Genomic DNA, 16,196 nt, shown 5'->3' on the forward strand with positions numbered 1-16,196 from the left:
GTGTGTGCTGTGTTGGTCTAAGTGGATCAGACACAGGAGATGGACCGACAAGGTGGACCGACAAGGTAGGAGTGTCTGATAGAGTGGACAGTGAGTGGACACAGTGTTTAAAATCTCCAGCACTGCTGTGTCTGATCCACTCATACCAGCACAACACACACCAACACACCACCACCATGTCAGTGTTACTGCAGTGCTGAGAATGATCCACCACCCAAATAGTACCTGTTCTGTGAGGATCCATGGGCGTCCTGACCACTGAAGAACAGGGTAAAAGGGGGCTAACAAAGTATCAGAGAAACAGATGGACTACAGTCTGTAACTGTAGAACTACAAAGTGCAGCTATACAGTAAGTGGAGCTGATAAAATGGACAATGAGTGTAGAAAAAAGGAGGTGGTCAGAATGTTATGCCTGATTGGCGTATATATCGTATATACAACTATTTCACTTGCCACTGGGGTTTGCCAAGAGCTTCAACTACTTTCAAAATGTGCATCCAGGGGGCGCCATTCCTGTCTGTTGCTGAGGACGCTGGAACCACTAACTCCTCCCCTTTTCTTGAGTGACGCACTTACCAGGGTGTGTAGGACGCAGCAATGAAGAAATAGATCACCATCCTGTCACACATGTGGAAGCACTGCTCCACTGATCTAGAAACAAATCCAAAAAGTTCACCAATTCAAACTGGGCAGTCCAATGAAGCCCAGTCACTCCTGCAACCCATTAAAAGTAATGGTTCAGCCAAAAATCTAAGCGCAAAGTCAAGCCTGCCCAATATGAAAAGAGCTGAGGGACATTCTCATTGGACAGTCATCATCTTTGGGCTTAAGTTATCTGGCTAACTGAGAAATCCAGCTTTGTGGAATACCCCCCCACCCCCATGTAGTTTGTGTGATGCTAACTGATAGTTATAAGCTTCCACTACTTGTTAGCTACATTAGACTCATGGCTCCAGTGCAAAACTAAAGAAGCCAACTTCAGACACCAAAGACGTCTTGGCTAATTTATTGAAAAGGAGAAAACCGCATATGACAGATTACTGACCTGGGACTGCATGCTAACGTTGTGGCAAAAAATGGGATTTGTTCATTCATTCTGATTTACTACCATTCACTTTTGGGTTTTCTCACATTTTACGCCATGTTTTTAACCATATTTGTTTGTTTAAGACAGTGTACACTTGATCAAATGACCAGTCATTCCCTGTTTCCATTGTTGTCCTTGCTGATGAAACACTGGCTAATGTTTTATATGTAGGAACCACATCATCAATAATTTATTTGGAGCAGAATTTGCATCTGAATAAAACAGTGGATCCAGGACAGTGGCTTTTTATATCAGGCACATCCTTAACCAAGCTATCCCTCTGGATAAAAGTGCAAGTTCAAACAGTCCCCTGATCAAACTACATATTTTATTTGGTGCCCAAACTTTTGCGTGCTTAAATTGAAATATTTAATTCACTTTCACATTGTTTTGTCCATCTAGCTCCTGCCCCCAAAAATGTCTAGGTCTAGATGTGCTGAAGTATAAGATATTACATAATATATTGCGAGATACTCCAGCAGTCCAACATTTCTCCTTTTGTGGTTTCAGTTTAGGAAATAATCGCCACAACATCACAGCATTTTCTGTAATTCTGCAAGCTGGTCTGGGCCTAGTTACAGTTGTTAAGCTATGAATGGACATTAAGGGACGGATTTAGTGAGTGTTATGACTCATTTGATTTGTCATTTATTTGTAGCCACGGGTAGGCCTGCCTACTTAGACTGATCATGGGCCTACCCAAACAAATATTCATTAAGCTGAGTTTTTAAGACAACTCAATTTTATTTGTTTTCCATGATTGCTGTCATGCATTGTGGCCAATCCAGTTTTGGTCAAAAGATGGAAATAAGTGAGATTCCATCATTGATAGTGTAAAATATTTGATAGTCTCCGTGCTCTTTTACTACAAAAGCTGAAACAGCCTGTGTCAAAATATCAAACCAAGTGTCTACTACAATGCAGCGAGTCATCAAAGGTAAGAAATAAGTGGTCCATAAACATTTTTCATGTCTGCTACTGGCGTATGCTTTAGCATATGATGATTACGTTAAAGGTTTTAAGTTAACTGTATTGTTTTTCCTCATCTTTGCACATCTCAGCTGTCTGATTTGAACTTGGTTATGTTGTCTTTATTAGGTAAAACTTGTGGCTGTGGTAAGCAGAAGTGAAGAGTGCTGCAGTTTTGGTTGAGTGTACATGAATCTAGAATTTGTATCATCATAAGGTTGGAATATGTAGGGTGATGGATCATGAGGACACTGTACATAAAACGGTGAGTTGTCTTACCCGGGCAATGGGTTAGGTTCCATTATAAGCTATTAGCTATGTATAATCTAACCGTTGGAAGCATGAGGAACACTATTAATCTAGTATTTCTAGGTCGCTATTGACTATGCAGATCACTTTATAAAGGATCCTAAATATCCTTGGTGCATTAGAGCCCAAAGTGTGTAAAAAATATATGGCTGGTACCGTAGATGGCTCTTCTTCCAGGTGATGGTGTGAAATGCTGTAGAAATGATGAAAAGGCTGGACAACCCTGCACCATACAAATACGCTGCAATCTCCTCCCAGTGGTCATCGGACAAGAAGTACAGCAACACTCCGCCCACGATACTGGGAATGATCCAGAGCTGGAAGAACAAATGCAGTTACAAAGGTGTCCACACAGTACATAAACACCAATCAGCCATAAAGCTAAAACCACCTCCTTGTTTCTGCACTCATTGTCCATTTTATCACTTACTGTATAGCTGCAATTTGTAGTTCTACAGTTACAGATTGTAGTCCATCCGTTTCCCCTTTTCACCCTGTTCTACAGTGGTCAGGACCCCCACAGAGCAGGTGTTGTTTCGGTGGTGGTTCATTATCAGCACTATGGTGACACTGACATGGTGGTGGTGTGTTGCACTGGTGCAAGTGGATCAGACACCTTAGTGTCACTGCTGGACTGAGAACCAGAAATATCCAGCCAACAGCGTCCTGTGACCACTGATGAAGGACTAGAGGATGACCAATACAAGCTGTGCAGCAGCAGATGAGCTATTGTTTCTGACTTTACATCTACAAGGTGGACTGACAAGGTAGGAGCGTCTAATAGAGTGGACAGCGAGTGGACACACACTAACACGCCACCACCACCATGTCAGCATTACTGCAGTGCTGAGACTAATCAACCTCCCAAATAGCACCTGCTCTGTGGTGGTCCTAATCACTGAAGAACAGAGTGAAAGGGGGCTAATAAAGTATGCAGAGAAACAGATGGACTACAGTCGGTAACTGTAGAACTACAAAGTGCCCCTATACGGTCAGTGGAGCTGATAAAATGGACAATGAATGTGGTAGTTTTAATTTTATGGCAAACACAATAAGCCAGGGGTGCACAACTCCGGTCCTGGAGGGCCAATGTCCAGCAGAGGTTAGAGGTTCCCCTACTCAAATCCAATTTACAGATGACTTGAATTAAGTAGGCAAACCGCCAAAATGTGCTGGACATTAGCCTCCAGGAGCAGAGCTGTGCCCCCCTGTACTACGTTAATAAGGCTACTTACTGCATGTGTGGCACAATTGGCTGCATGTTCGTATTCCGTTGGCTGATATCTCTTGTTAGCCGGCGCTCGATTGTTCATAAATCTGAAAAGATGGACAAAAAATAAACAAACTAAACACAACGTAATGGTCACTGCAGGAGATCCCCAACATATTCATGCAATGCAAAATTCACCCAATTCAGAACAATGACTTCTCAGATGTGCCTTTCCATTTTGTCCTGCAAGGTCTTACGTTAAGGTTCAAATCCACCAATATTTTGCATAAATACATGGACTTGAGTAAATGTAACCGATCACTAACCTCCTCTGTCTGTACATTATATTAAATAGATAAAAAAAAGCTCGTCTTTCTGTTATACACATGGTCCATCATATCAGGCTCAAAGCCATTTCCCCATCTCATGAACTTCACACCAGCAACGTTTCACACCTATTAGCCACGTGCTAAAAGCAGTTTAACAGAAACTATTTCTGACCACATCCAAACACTCGTATAGCTTGTGTGTTTGGGATGGGACTGAAAATGACAAAAACAGTGAATTTCTCTTTTCTGGGTTGGCCAGCCAGCAGAGGGCGCTCACAATGAATGAGGGCCAACATTTCAAAAGCAACCAGATCAATTCAAAAAAGACCAAACTGGCTTCACCGCTAATCTTCACCACTTTACAGCTATTACCCTACAGTAGTGGTCTCCAACCCTGGTCCTGGAGAGCTACCCCTAAGTGAGGGGTGGGACGGCTTATTGGATAACGGTTGGCACTAAACTCTGCAGGAAGGAGGGTTGGTGACCACCAGTGTAAAGGGACAAATGAAGTGATAAATGAGTGGTAGGTACCTCCTACATTGGTCAACTGGCTTCACTCTCCAGGACCAGGGTTGGAGACCACCAACAGCAAAATGACAGACATGTATTTTTCACTCAGTTCCTTCATGAAGCACCTGTCCAGCCGGCTGGTGGAAGTCCACTAATGCCAGTCATGTGATCATGGGACCAGCAGGTCATGTGACTAATGATTAAGTCCTGTGACTAGTCATATTAAGCTGACGCTGCCACGCACCAATGTTCCCCTTCAGTTGCTTAGCAACAGCTGGTAACCATGGAGAACCATGACAGAGGATTCTAGCATCCTTTACTCACGTCTCTGTGCAGGGGTGATGTCACAGTTGCCATAGAAACGCAGGATCCGCAGAGCCTGAGGCAGCAGGAGCGAGTTCGCTGGCGAATCTCGACGTAAAATGTTTCCTCTCACTCCACTCAATCCTTTGCCTCAGGACAGCCAGCCCCCTCCAAGACCACCCTCATTCGTAAGGAAGTTACCCTTAACGCCTTCCACACACTTGCGAGTGTCCTGCAGTCCTCTGCAATGTTCCGCAGCTTCTCAAAAATGCAGGGCTGCTCCATCACCCCCCATTTAACACAGATAGCACTTGTACTGCACGGATGAAATGCGTCACATTTCTTTCTCGCTAGTTCTTTTTTCGTCTGTTATGGAAAGCAGCCACCACTAACGGCTCCCTGCGGTGTGAATTTATACAGTGCCAATCTACAGGACAGGAAATGGACCACAATGTCATTTATAGGAAGTGAAACAAAATGTCAGGAGATTCAGTGGAGTTGAAGAAGAGTCACAGCAAAAAATGCTATCCTGGCTTAACTTAACTTAAATCTAGTCAACATATCTAAAAGTTCTCATTCGAAGATTGCTTTAAGAATATTAGGATTATTTAACTTATTCCCTAATGGTTTTCCTTGTTTTCAGTAATTTTATTCAAAAAATGTCTACTTCATTTCATGAAATACTGCAACATTATCTACCCATAGAACAGTTTCAACAAGTACAATTTCTAGAAACACCTTCATTTGTAATATTAGTAAAGATCCCAGATCATGAAATAAACAAATTGTCCTCACTTTTTTTTAAATAAAAAAAAAGTTTGATGTAGTAATGTAAAAAGTGGTGTGGTAAAGTTTACTGTTCACCACAAACTCAATAGTCTGTACGAGGAAATTAAGCTGCAAAAACGGGCTGTTTTGAGCAGTTTGCAGGGTTTTTTTTCCTTATTTTTGCAGATTTATGCATTTTACTACTTCCTCCAACAGAACTAATCTTCAGTGAGAACATTGGTGGTAGTAAATTAGTCTAGATTATTAAGGAAAAAAGATTCTAAAAACAAAAAAAGTGTCATTCAGATGCTCAACTACTTGATCATCTAGGGCTGAGTAGCGTCACGCGTGACTTTTAAAACACATGTGATTGGTATGTGAGCTTCCTGGGCTGCGAAAGCCATAAAATATGCCAAAAATAGGACCGGTCAAAATAAATAATTACATAGAATAGTAAATAATAACATAGGTCAATATCTGGGTCTGGACTTGGACCGCCTATTAGTGACCCCTGGTCTAGAGTCTAAATGTTAATGTTTCTTCCCCAAGGCTGAAAAAGTTTTGCAATAAAATCTGCCACACAGAAGACCACACCTCATAGCTCAACTTCAAAACCAATCACAGGCTAAAAGGTAAGACATACTCACACATAAACTTTGGTCAAATGACATGTCTTGTTGATTGCAAGGAACTAACTTAATTATGGCATTTGTCTGCTATTCTTAATGCAGAACTTCTATTTATTTGATGAGTTTAGCATACTGGGACAAGTATAGATAGTATATCTGTAACTAAGGGAGGCAGTGCTTGTCTACATTTCGTAAACTACCAATTAGCAAGCTTTCCTGTAGAAAACCACATTTTAGGCTTACGTAAGACTAGGCTTGAATGAGGTCTTCACTGTAGGGCAAAGTATCACCTGAGGAAAAGAGAAAGAAAGGTGATGGAACGTGAGGGCAAAAAATCCCAAACTAGTCCTAGGATCTGTTTGTGCTCTGTTCCAGTTCCCAATAAAGTCAAATAAAAGGCTGTATATTGTAAAACATACCTTGTTTGTTTGTTTACTTCATTCATCTGTTAACTTTACGCATGTAATCTGGCAACATTTACTATTTCTTCTTTGATGCATTAGTTACTTATTTAAAGCTAATTAGGATGAATTCATTTGGATAAGTTCGACACAGTGAAAAAACCTTTCTGAATTTTTAGCAGTTTTGTCGGTTTGTACCAGCACAACACATTCTAACACACCACCACCACCACGTCAGTGTTACTGCAGTGCTGAGAATGACCCACCACCCAAATAATACCTGCTCTGTGAGGGTCCATGGGGGTCCTGACCACTGAAGAACAGGGTAACAAAGTATCAGAGAAACAGATGGACTACAGTCTGTAACTGTAGAACTACAAAGTGCAGCTATACAGTAAGTGGAGCTGATAAACTGGACAATGGATGTTGAAACAAGGTGGCCTGTATGGTCTGAACAGCAAACGGTATGTTTTGAAACTTTAGCAGTGTTTACATACTACATCATATTCTTATGTCAAAACAAGCAATGAATATTTAATTCTCCACTACACAAAGAAAATCAAGGACTAATTTATGTTAGAATGTATCAGCACTATATATCGCTGTTGTTGGAAGAAAACCTTGTATCTCCAAAACAGTAACTTTACAGGAGAAGGAAAAAACCTATGTTACTTTCAATGTAAGTCAATGGAACCAGACTTTTTTCCCAAGTCATTTTGGGTTGTTTCTTTTGGTCCGTTCATCATTAAATTTACAAGCAATGCCAAGGGTAATGGGTATTTTCAAATGATGTCAAAAAACGGAAAAATGTCAAAAATGGAGGTACAAGGTTATTTAAAGATGCACTCCAACAAGATATGGCAGAGCGCTGTAAAAGGAGACCACTTTCATAATACAGTGGCAGATCCTTCCAAATGAGACACCAATTAGGGATAAATGTTATCTGCCCTGCCTTGCAATAACACCATTATGGTCACCACCAAGTCATTAGCATCATTTTCAGCTTGAAGAAACAACTCACTTCTTCCAAACTAATGCAGGGAAAATGTCTGGAAATGCTTAATCTTATAACGGTGTCACCCACCCATTTTAGAACAGAAAACAATATCACTATCATAAACGTCAAAAAAAAAAGCTTGTGTGAAGTATCAATCAGAGCACACCCAGTTAGTCTACACTCATACTAGCCTCGCATCACACGTTCTAATTACTATTATTAGTGACCCAATACAGCAGCCTACATACGGCGACCTAGCATTTCCACACAAAACCAACCAAAAGATACAGTGCCATGCAGAAATCTGAAAATACACTGCATTTATGATTTCATTTCTAGTCAAACTTGGCCAGTCGAAGACATTTTCCAGGAGATGTTTCTGAAAAGGTTACATAAAATATTCCACTTCGATAACGAGGGAGAAAATGAAAGGAACAATGAGTGAAAAAAGAAACCAGAGTTTCCAAATCTGGGGGTCTCTGAGAGAGAGGAGAAAATCCAGCTGCTTCAGATCTGAAAACATCCACAGGTGTTTCGGTCCGTCCGTCCACTGTGAGAACACCACTCAGCGCGATGGGTCTGAAAGGACGTGTAGCTGATCAAGAAGAACCTCACTGAGAAAAGGAGACGGACACAGCAAACAAAGAAGCTGAACAAATGGACTGACCACCCCAGACCTCAACAACTTCTAAGACTGAAATTTGAAGGTGTAGAAAAATATCCCTGCAGATTTCTTGTAAAGAATGGAAGCTGTAATAAAGCCAAAGTTTGGACACAAAATACTGAAAAATCTGATAAAATATTTGGCTGTTGACAGTTCTGTGTAAGTTCATATTAAATATGTTTTTTTCCCTTAAAATGTAACTGCATTTAACGACCATTTGGACCATGGATGGAAATTGACAAAACCCAAACGCAGAGACCAACACAATCGCCTATATTTCTGCCATTATTATTATCTTCTTCTTCTTCTTCCGGCTGCTCCCTTTAGGTCGCCACAGCGGATCATCTGCCTCCATCTTGCCCTATCCATTGCCTCCTCTACTTTCACACCAACCATCTCCATGTCCACCTTCACTACATCCATAAACCTTCTCTGAGGTCTACCTCTTCTCCTTCTACCCGGCAGCTCCATCTCCAACATTCTTTGCCCAATATATCCACTATTCCTCCTCAACACATGCCAAACCATCTCAACCTGGCCTCTCTGGCTTTATCTCCAAACTGCTCCACCTTCTCTGTCCCTCTGATTTGTGCCATTATTATATACAATCTTAATGTAAAACTTAATAAAAAGAACAGAATAGGTGATCATTTAATATCACTTGGGATGGTTTTACGTGATACAAAATATATCATTTTTACACTCCCCACATCCCTACTAGTTTGGTCACAAGGCTAGCTAACATGCTAATACGTAATAATTTTAGGCTAAAACCTCAGCTATTTCTTGTCTTGCAAAGCTTTTTTTAAACCAAAAACTGGACACAGTTCTAGAAGTTAATCACCACACCACATGTTAACCATCACCAAAACCATCGAAAACTCTGAAAACGGGAAAAATCATTGAGTTTTTACATTGTTTGGGGGAATCTCTCGACGGCTTTAACTCTCTTTCACAGCATACATCATTATTCAACTCTGAATGCCTAATTATGGAGAGGAATTAGCACCAAAATGAAAAGCAAAACCTCCACTACACTGTTTTCATGTCGCTTGACCTCCTTTTTGTACTGCAAATGTACTGAAATGACAATGACAGCATGCATTGCATTTCATATTTCAGTAAGACTTTACTGTAGGGTGCTGTTCACCAGGCTACCTACATAAACTTGTTAAACAACTAACATAACACTACATAAATGTCTAGAAATGCTTTTTTCCCCAATGGGCCTCATCTGTGAAAAAGGCTACTTTAGCTAACATTGATGGCAAATGTAACCTTTAATAATAATAAGCATGTATAAACAGTACTCAACAGCAGAGGTGCACAATTCCAGTCCTGGATGGCCAGTGTCCAGTACAGTTTGGTAGTCAAACATATTAAACCAAACAATTAAACCTGGCAATTAACAGATGAGTGTAATCAGATGTGTTTTAGCAGGTAAATCACCAAATTGTGCTGGACACCAGCCCTCCAGGACCGGACTTGTGCACCTACATCCCTACAGTAAAGTGCTACCCACATTTTTACACTTGCTCTTCAATTCAGCATTAATTGGCTCTCCATGCAAATCACTACCTCCTCCATCCAATGATGCATCTCCTATCTACACAATGCACATTTCCACCAAATGTGATATCCCATGCATGTTTCATGCCCACATAATGCTCTATTATACTCATTCGGTCCACCACCTACACAGCAATCCAGATGCATTTTTTTGACGGCTGCACTATCAGCATGGCTGGTGTCCAGCAAAGCTGGTCAGCAGCGATGGAAGTTGAAAACATGGTCAACACCCAAACCAGCATGTGTCATGTTTTGGATGCTGGTGTGCTGGTCAGCAGCAATGAAAGTTAATATGATGGTCAACACCAAAACCAGCATATGTCATGTTTTGGACCCTGGTGTGCTGGTCAGCAGCAATAGAAGCTGATAAGATGGTCAACACCCAAACCAGCATATGTCATGTTTTGGACCCTGGTGTGCTGGTCAGCAGCAATGGAAGCTGAAAACATGGTCAGCACCAAAACCAGCATATGTCATGTTTTGGACCCTGGTGTGCTGGTCAGCAGCAAAGGAAGCTGATAAGATGATCAACACCAAAACCAGCATATGTCATGTTTTGGACCCTGGTGTGCTGGTCAGCAGCAAAGGAAGCTGATAAGATGATCAACACCAAAACCAGCATATGTCATGTTTTGGACAGTGGTGTGCTGGTCAGCAGCAATGGAAGGTGAAAACATGGTCAACACCAAAACCAGCATATGTCACGTTTTGGACGCTGGTGTGCTGGTCAGCAGCAATGAAAGTTATTATGGTGGTCAACACCAAAACCAGCGTTTGGATGCTGCTCAGACCGTGCAAGGCTGACCAGCAAACCCAGCACCAGACCTGCATAAACCAGCTTAGCTTTATGGGTTCAGTCTTTGAATGAAGGGGAGGACGATACGTGTCCATGTACCGTTTTCCTTCCACTCTCCAACAACAACAAGCAGATTAGGGCTTTGGAACGTGGGATTAAACGCGTGTCCCTCCATACAAACAACGCCTGGTGAACACCTACAGATGTTTTGCACGGATGATCTAACGGACCCCCGCCTGAAAGCGCCTCTGGAACCGAGAAGCAACGCAGATCGCCACACCGTGTTCCAGCGGCTCAGCTCCACTTACCTTACCAGATTCATTTAAATGAGCTCGAGTGCAACTGTTGCACGACCGAATCCGAGCAATAAGACAAAGGAACGAAGCCGTGAAGCGTTTAATCCAGACGCGAGGTGGTGGCGAATCCGGGCCAGCCTGGATCGATCGCCTCTGGGAACATGTATCAGTGGACGCAGATGATGGTCATGAAAACATGTCAGTTGGAGGCATCGTCCGGAAGCCTTCTAGCGAGAAGGATGTGGCGGTTTTCCTACCGAGACGTGATGTCAGCAGCTCTGGTCTGGGCTGAATCAGAAGCCCTTGTTTGGACACTGATCTGCTGGGGGTTGAGTGATTCACTCATGCCCTGCTGTTCATGCTCCACTGCTTGGGGGAATCCCTTTGTCTACAGCCTCATGCTTCATTGGCTTATTTGGATTCTCCAATCAGCTGTGCCAAAGCAAACAGCCCCTCTTTCAGCTCTCCCTACCCTGCTGGACCCACCATCTGGATTAAAACCTGCCAGTTTTGCTTTCTGATATGAATCGGCTCAAGGGTTTCCAGTTGAGACCACTAGTTTTCTGTGGGACACCATTGGATCCCATTTGGAAACAACCACCGGCCACATGTTAAACCATTAGTGCTCTTTCCATTGTGATATCAAACCATTGAAAGAGCCAAAACACAAAAACCATCAACACTTCACGGCCTCATTATAGGAGATCTTTTAACAATGATCTCGATTTAAAACAAAACAGAAGCACCTTCACTCAAAGTCCTACCTACATTCTTGAAAAAGATGGTTCTTCAGTCAGAAACTGGGTTCTGCAGGAACCACAAACACCGTTAAGTGGTTATTCAGATTGGAATGCGTTACCGGTGTTCTATACAGAAACTTTTTGGGATGGGTTCTTCTACTGGGATGTCAAGATGTAACAATAGAAGCACCCTTTTTGATGCTATGTAGAACCATCTACAGCTCAGTCTTTCTCCATCACTCTGAACTATGCAAATGGTTCCTGAAGCGTGCACAGTTCAATATAAAACCATTTTCTTTACTGAAGAACCAGCTTTTTAAGAGTAGTTCTTTTTCACCAGACCACAAATTCAACAAATGTACTCTAAGATGTAATCTTGGTTTGAAAATGTTAAGAAAAACCCCCATCATTCAGTTTTACTTACCATCACTTTGCATCCTTGCGGCCCAAACATGCAATTTACCGTTTTATACTGTTAGGCACGTTGAAGCCTTCTAGGTAGGTACAGACATAACCAACCTAAACGTGGGCTGCTTCTCCATCATTAAACATAGCCATGAAGCTGCACATGAAAGTATTTACTCAAGCAAGTAGGTACCTAAGGTTGTTGCATGGAAATGCTTCACATAACATTTAAAGTTCAAGTCCACCAAGCATGCTATTGATGTTTGGGCAAAGTAAATTGGACCACCCTATTTTGGACCAGCTGGTGTAGAGCAATTCTACAGAGCCTAGTATCTCCAGTACTTTAAAGTGACCTAATGACTCCCATGCAGTAAGGCTCTAAAGCATTAAAGCATAGCAGTTTCTTTAAAAAAGTGCTTCATTTGCCATCTCTCTTTACGAAGATGTCAGTATCAGAAACCTGTTAGGGCTTTGGTCCATTCTTTAGGACACTGATCACTCTACAGACTCAGGATGATGCATTCAAACCTCAGACACATTATGTACAGTAACAATTTATTCCATAAAGATGAATTATGCTAAGTGTTACAATGAGCAGTGCATTCAAGTGCTGTCTATGGCTAAAACACGCTGGATGTTAAAGTTCTCTGGTAAACCAAGAGTCTTCACCAGCAGCATGGTGTGGTTCCCATCTTGCTCCAGGAACCCCCCCACCTGCAAAGGCAAAATTAATTTAACAGCATTCACAACAACCAAAAGCAGAGCTTGCATCATGTACATTCAAGCCTTGAAATCAGGCCAGCAAATCATGGGTGTCATTCAGTGGATTGTAGGACTTGAATAGCAGTTACATTGCTGCCAACCATTAAAATAAATTTTAAACCAAAAAATGCTGAACCGCTGCACATTTTGTTGGTGTGTAAATGTCAAATTTAAAAAAGTAACTGCTCATTTTTTCAAGTCAATTAAAAATTGAGTAATCTGCTAGAATATACAGATCTACAGGGAACTGGGCTGAGCCCCAGATCTTTACATGCTCAGCCAATGAATATTCCCATTTGTGTATACACACAAAGTGGAAGGAAGGTGTTTCTACTTGGAAATTTCCTCCAGATTCATGGGAAGTCAATCTACTTGCAGTCTTACATATAGTGACCCTGCAAGATCCCCAGTCTTTGCAAAATCAGTCTGCGAATAAAAACCTGACATTAGCCGGACACCGTCGCATCTTCAGTCTTTCAAAACGTCTCTTCAAAGTATTCTAGTGTACAGTTAGCATAAGAGAAGTCAGCCATCCTGACCACCTTACACTAAACAATTGAGATGATACGAGTGCAATGAAACTAGCAAGACACTCATGACCGTTTCCAACGTTGGAAGTTCGCCAGTGAAATTGCAAGAAAGTCATTTGACGCAAGGCAGACATTACTTGATTACATAATAGCCACCAAGACAAGCTCCTTACCATTAACTGGACGCAGCAGTCAAAGGGAGCACTGATAAACCTGTGAACAAATTAGAAAATAAAAGTCAAGCACAAATTCAGTTGTAATGTTCGCCAATCAGTAACGCCAACTACAAAGACTTAACAAGAAAGGTGCAATACTGGGAGAATCCAGTATATTCTTTATCGAAAGAGCATTGCAGAGCATTAAAATGCATCAGGGAGAGAGTTTATCATCAAATCCTTTTACCAAGGAGCAGACAAACAAATCCTCATCACTGCATTTCACAGCCATGCAGATGAGCTATTTCCAGCACTAATGGAGCTATGAAAAAACTAGGAGGTGCAAAACAAAGCATGAAGTGCTCGGATTGCATCTTATATTTTTCGATATTTAATCTTGCACTGAAAATGGCATGCATGCAGCGCCTAGCTTTACCATGAAATTAACTGCCCAACAACTCTGCTTAGCACATCACAGCCACCTCACCTCCGGCATTGCATGCCTCCAGCCACAGCCTTTCAAAACAGGAACCTGTTGAAAGAACACAAATGTAAGCCTACAATCTGACCAAGCACATGCTAAGCATTAATAAGGTAAAGAATGCAAAGCCAGCTTCACATACCATACACGAATTCATAATCAGGCACTGTTAGCAGTGCTCATAAGGTGTCAATTAAAGCATCAGTCCAGAAGCATTAAGAGTAGAGATGGACTTCCCAAATACAGGAAAGCACATGGGGAAGCTCACCTTTACTTGTAGCAGGGTTCATCCATCTGTAGCTGGAAATGACGGAGCATTAGGCCAAGTGCTACTAGTAATCCAGAGCCACGCGGTCCTACAAAGGCAGTCCTATATTAAGACGAAAACAGGGGAGGGGTGGAAAAGCTCATTACCAAGGCCTTTATATCCAATCAAAACTGTCCTGCAGCTTTGGGGGGGGTGAACAAAACAGAAAAAGGGTAGATTAGCTAGAACTTCAGGAGAAGTCTTTACTAATAAGGCCAATACAGAACTCCACAGGACCACTACAAGCCAACATACCAAATGTCTGACCATATGAAGTTCAAAGCACACAAGCTCAGAAAATAAAGCAAACCATACCCAGACAAAGTGAAACATGCCTGCTAGAAGATTAAAATAACACTCAAATTAAGTTAAATTACCCCTTTTGCACAGGGGTGCTCAATCCTGGTCCTGGACATCTAACCCCACAAAGTTTAGCTTCATCCCATACTCTGGAGAATGCAGACCTAAATATTACAGCCAGACAGGGAATCTGGACTTTATAGGGTGGTAGATCTCCAGGTAGGGACTGCTTTGGGCACCACGGTCTTAGCTTTTTAGATATAACTAGACATCTGCGTTTACATTTTAAATAAGATTTTTCGCTTAAGAGAAAAGGATTCTCAGTGCTTTATTGCCCATTTACAGCAAGATAAGTAGTTAAGTTGATAGAAACCAAAGCTTAACTTCAGCATACAGTACCATTCAGTGTTACTCACCTCAGGCATAGTAGTCCTCAGCCACAGCCCTGGCCGTCCTGCAGACAGACAGCTGTTTGGAGAAGACAAAACAATGTGAGCATCAAGCTTGCGCTACTAAGTAGTAGCCACGAGTAGAATAACGAACCTCAGATTGTAATTCATAATCAGGCACTGCTGTTCAGTGCTCATACGAGGTGTCAGAAAAAGTAAGATTAGTCATCAGCGGTTCTGAAGTGCTCTCAATATTGGGGTAAAAAGGCACCACGGCAATAAAAAAGAAAGTGAGGCAACTCACCTTCATTTGCAGCAGCCCTCATCTACTGTGTAGACGGGTTCTCCAAGAGGCCAAGTAAGCAGAGTGCTACTAGTCACCTCGGGTAGTTACGACCAGCCACAGCCCTGTCCATGCTGCAAACAGGCACCTGTTTGGAGGAGAGAGGGGGAAAAAAAAAAAAAAAAAAGTAGTCTAAAACAACCTGAACATCAAACATACACTAATAAGCATTAGCCAGAAGTTCAAGCAGCTTCATGAACCTCAGAATGTAACTCCTAATCAGGCACTGTTATTCAGTGCTCATACGAGGTGTCAGAAAAAGGTAAGATTGGTCATCAGCGGTTCAGAAGCATTTTCTATTAAAAATTAAAGTACAAAAGTTAGCCCTCACCTTCATCTACCATGTAGATAGGTTCTCCAAGAGGCCCAGCAAGCTGAGTGCTACTAGTCACTAGTCAGGTACGGTTACCACCAGCCACAGCCCTGTCCATACTGCAAACAGGCTCCTATTTGGAGAAAAAACATGCCTAAAACAACCTGATCATCAACCGCACGCTCGTAATCATTAGCTAGAATTAGCTAGTTCAAGCAGCTTCATGAACCTCAGAATGTAACTCCTAATCAGGCACTGCTGTTCAGTGCTCATACGAGGTGTCAGAAAAAGGTAAGATTGGTCATCAGCGGTTCAGAAGCATTTCCTATTAAATATGAGGATAAAAAAATAAGGCAGCACTGCAGTGAGAGAAGAGGAAACTCGCCTTCATTTGAAGGAACCCTGATTTACTGTGTAGATGGGTTCTCCAAGAGGCCCAGCAAGCCGAGTGCTAGTCATCCAAAGCCACGTGGTCCTACAAGAGAGGTCGTACAGAAGAAGGAAAGTAAGACAGGAGCAAAAGATGGTCAGGAAGACCTTTTAGATCACAACTCGAAACCAAGAAACTGTCCATGGAGGCTTGAGTTATTCAGAATAGGTAAAACACAAAGGCTAAAGCTGAAGCTAGAATGA

General features: G+C 41.9%; 1 protein-coding gene, 1 long non-coding RNA gene and 3 other non-coding genes across 7 annotated transcripts in view; all 5 read right to left on the reverse strand.

The window, feature by feature from the left end:
* LOC108437129 (monocyte to macrophage differentiation factor 2) overlaps positions 1-11,241 on the reverse strand; it is a 16,292-nt gene extending 5,051 nt beyond the window's left edge. The window contains exons 1-4 of one of the 3 annotated variants that reach the window (XM_017714034.2): positions 10,851-11,241; positions 3,602-3,683; positions 2,523-2,683; positions 578-652 (exon numbers count right to left, since the gene is read on the reverse strand). In XM_017714034.2, the coding sequence (XP_017569523.1) occupies positions 578-652; positions 2,523-2,683; positions 3,602-3,683; positions 10,851-10,864 (332 nt within the window). In that variant the 5' untranslated portion in view covers positions 10,865-11,241. The other 2 variants (XM_017714035.2, XM_037543160.1) reach the window with 2 other exon arrangements.
* A 1,280-nt stretch (positions 11,242-12,521) lies between these two features.
* LOC108437105 lies at positions 12,522-15,696 on the reverse strand. Its single transcript, XR_001858586.1, has 7 exons — positions 15,582-15,696; positions 15,212-15,338; positions 14,935-14,986; positions 14,180-14,281; positions 13,918-13,962; positions 13,449-13,488; positions 12,522-12,697 (listed from the first exon to the last, which is right to left on the reverse strand). It is a non-coding gene; the product is annotated as an uncharacterized LOC108437105 (long non-coding RNA).
* On the reverse strand, positions 15,058-15,144 carry LOC119264858. Its single transcript, XR_005131257.1, has one exon. It is a non-coding gene; the product is annotated as a small nucleolar RNA SNORD60 (small nucleolar RNA).
* Positions 15,447-15,534, reverse strand: LOC119264859. The gene has a single exon (XR_005131258.1). It is a non-coding gene; the product is annotated as a small nucleolar RNA SNORD60 (small nucleolar RNA).
* A 92-nt stretch (positions 15,697-15,788) lies between the features above and the next one.
* LOC119264860 lies at positions 15,789-15,876 on the reverse strand. Its single transcript, XR_005131259.1, has one exon. It is a non-coding gene; the product is annotated as a small nucleolar RNA SNORD60 (small nucleolar RNA).
* Between the last annotated feature and the right edge of the window lie 320 nt (positions 15,877-16,196).

Source organism: Pygocentrus nattereri, chromosome 12 (assembly GCF_015220715.1).
Source record: "Pygocentrus nattereri isolate fPygNat1 chromosome 12, fPygNat1.pri, whole genome shotgun sequence".
In the NCBI taxonomy this organism is placed as follows: Eukaryota; Metazoa; Chordata; class Actinopteri; order Characiformes; family Serrasalmidae; genus Pygocentrus; species Pygocentrus nattereri.